Source organism: Limulus polyphemus, unplaced genomic scaffold, assembly GCF_000517525.1.
Source record: "Limulus polyphemus unplaced genomic scaffold, Limulus_polyphemus-2.1.2 Scaffold3028, whole genome shotgun sequence".
Classification (NCBI taxonomy): Eukaryota; Metazoa; Arthropoda; class Merostomata; order Xiphosura; family Limulidae; genus Limulus; species Limulus polyphemus.
Genome location: NW_013668638.1, coordinates 50,495 through 52,543, shown reverse-complemented (window position 1 = coordinate 52,543; position 2,049 = coordinate 50,495). Strand labels below are relative to the sequence as shown.

General features: G+C 34.2%; 1 protein-coding gene across 1 annotated transcript in view; it reads right to left on the bottom strand.

Annotated features, from left to right (window-relative positions):
* LOC106468500 (paired box protein Pax-6-like) overlaps positions 1-1,762 on the bottom strand; it is a 38,516-nt gene extending 36,754 nt beyond the window's left edge. Inside the window, exon 1 of the mRNA XM_022396834.1 lies at positions 1,736-1,762. Within this exon, the coding sequence (XP_022252542.1) occupies positions 1,736-1,762 (27 nt within the window). The remainder of the gene's footprint in view (positions 1-1,735) is intronic.
* Positions 1,763-2,049: the final 287 nt, after the last annotated feature.

Here is a 2,049-nt window from a genome sequence, read left to right as displayed (position 1 = left end):
TTAACTATTATACGTGATGTACGTTTTTTGGTAGATGGTTAATGAAAGTGTTCCAAAACGCGACATTAATTTCTTGACGACCTAATACTTTGATTTGCAAGCCTTCATCGGGCAACAATATTAGGGTGCTGTTGACTAGTTGTTTACCCTCTGGTCAGTAGTTCAAAATTAGGGACGGCGGCAGATAGCCTTAGTAGCCTTGCTATAAATACAAATACAAATAAAAAAATAAAATAGATTTGCAATACGTAATAGATTAACTAAGAGAAGTATATAAAACACATCTGCAGTCTAGTGCTATTTTTATATTAATATTAGGCCTACTGTTTTCGCCGGCTTTCAGCGTTTAAACCCGTGATATCAAAACTTACCGTTACTTTCTTAGTGAAAGTCATCTCGATTTTGATTTATTTTTGCTATGATATCAATGTTCAGGCAATTAAATACAATTTAACTTTGAGTGCGCCATTCTTTTACGAAACTAAATTGACAAAGATTTATCTGTTTTCGTGTGCGCCATTTTTGTACGAAACTAAATTTTCAAAGATTTATCTGTTTGCGTGCGCGCCATTTTTGTACGAAACTAAATTTTCAAAGATTTCTCTGTTACCTATTTCCGTTGAATATAATGCTGAACGAATGTAAATTGAACGAAAAACAATTTAGTTACATAAAAAACAACAGAAATACAGATAAACATTCTAATTGGGTGAATAAATATGGGCAGACCCATTACAAATGACGTGCCAAAAAAGAAGATTGAAATGTCCATTTAAATTTAATTTTAGTTTCACCGCATGACAGAAACAGATGCACTGCTGCGGCATATACAGGCGTAAAAACATTAATGTTGAACCTAGAAAAGAATTGTGATTCGAGAAAGAACAAAAACTGTGCAAAAAAAAAAAAGGATTAACTTTCCATTATAAAGTAGCGTTAGAAAAAAGTAAAATTAGACTTTCCATTACAGAAATGGGAGAATTGAACTTTCGACTCCTTCGTTGGTTTTAATACTTGTGTACTTAAAAAGTCATAGATCATAGAGCATGCTTTTCTTCCCTTAACTTGATGAACTTGTAATGAAGTCAAGTAAGTTAGAGGAGATAGCCCTCGTGTAGCTTTGCGCGAAATTCAAAACAAACACTATTTACATTTTCATATATATATTGTGTGTTTGTGTATATGTTTGTGTACGTATATATACAGAAGACCAGTAACACAAGGCCCAGGTTCACCAGCAGAATTGCCTTTTTTCTGCTTAAAATAAAAAAACTAAGCATTTAGGTTTTCTCTTTGCGGCTATGTACCCTTTGTCCACTCTTTTGTTTGCTGCAAATGTAATTAGTAAATGTGTTTGTTCAGTCTACTTGGTTTGAGATTAAAGAATACCTCATGAAAATGTCGACTCTCTACATGTAGCAATTCTTACTAGTTTGCTATTATTATTATTATGTAACCAGAAAGCATTACAGGGATGTTAACAAAATCTTCACACTTATACTTGGGACGTTGTAATCAGAAAGCATTACAGGGGTGTTAACGAAATATTCACACTTACACTTAGAACGTTGTAACCAGAAAGCATTACAGGGGTGTTAACAAAATCTTCACACTTACACTTGGGACGTTGTAATCAGAAAGCTTTACAGGGGTGTTAACAAAATCTTCACACTTACACTTAGAACGTTGTAACCAGAAAGCATTACAGGGGTGTTAACAAAATCTTCACACTTACACTTGGGACGTTGTAATCAGAAAGCATTACAGGGGTGTTAACGAAATATTCACACTTACACTTAGAACGTTGTAACCAGAAAGCATTACAGGGATGTTAACAAAATCTTCACACTTACACTTAGAACGTTGTAACCAGAAAGCATTACAGGGGTGTTAAAAAATCTTCACACTTACACTTAGAACGTTGTAACCAGAAAGCATTACAGGGGTGTTAACGAAATCTTCACACTTACACTTAGAACGTTGTAACCAGAAAGCATTACAGGGGTGTTAACGAAATCTTCACACTTACACTTAGAACGTTGTAACCAG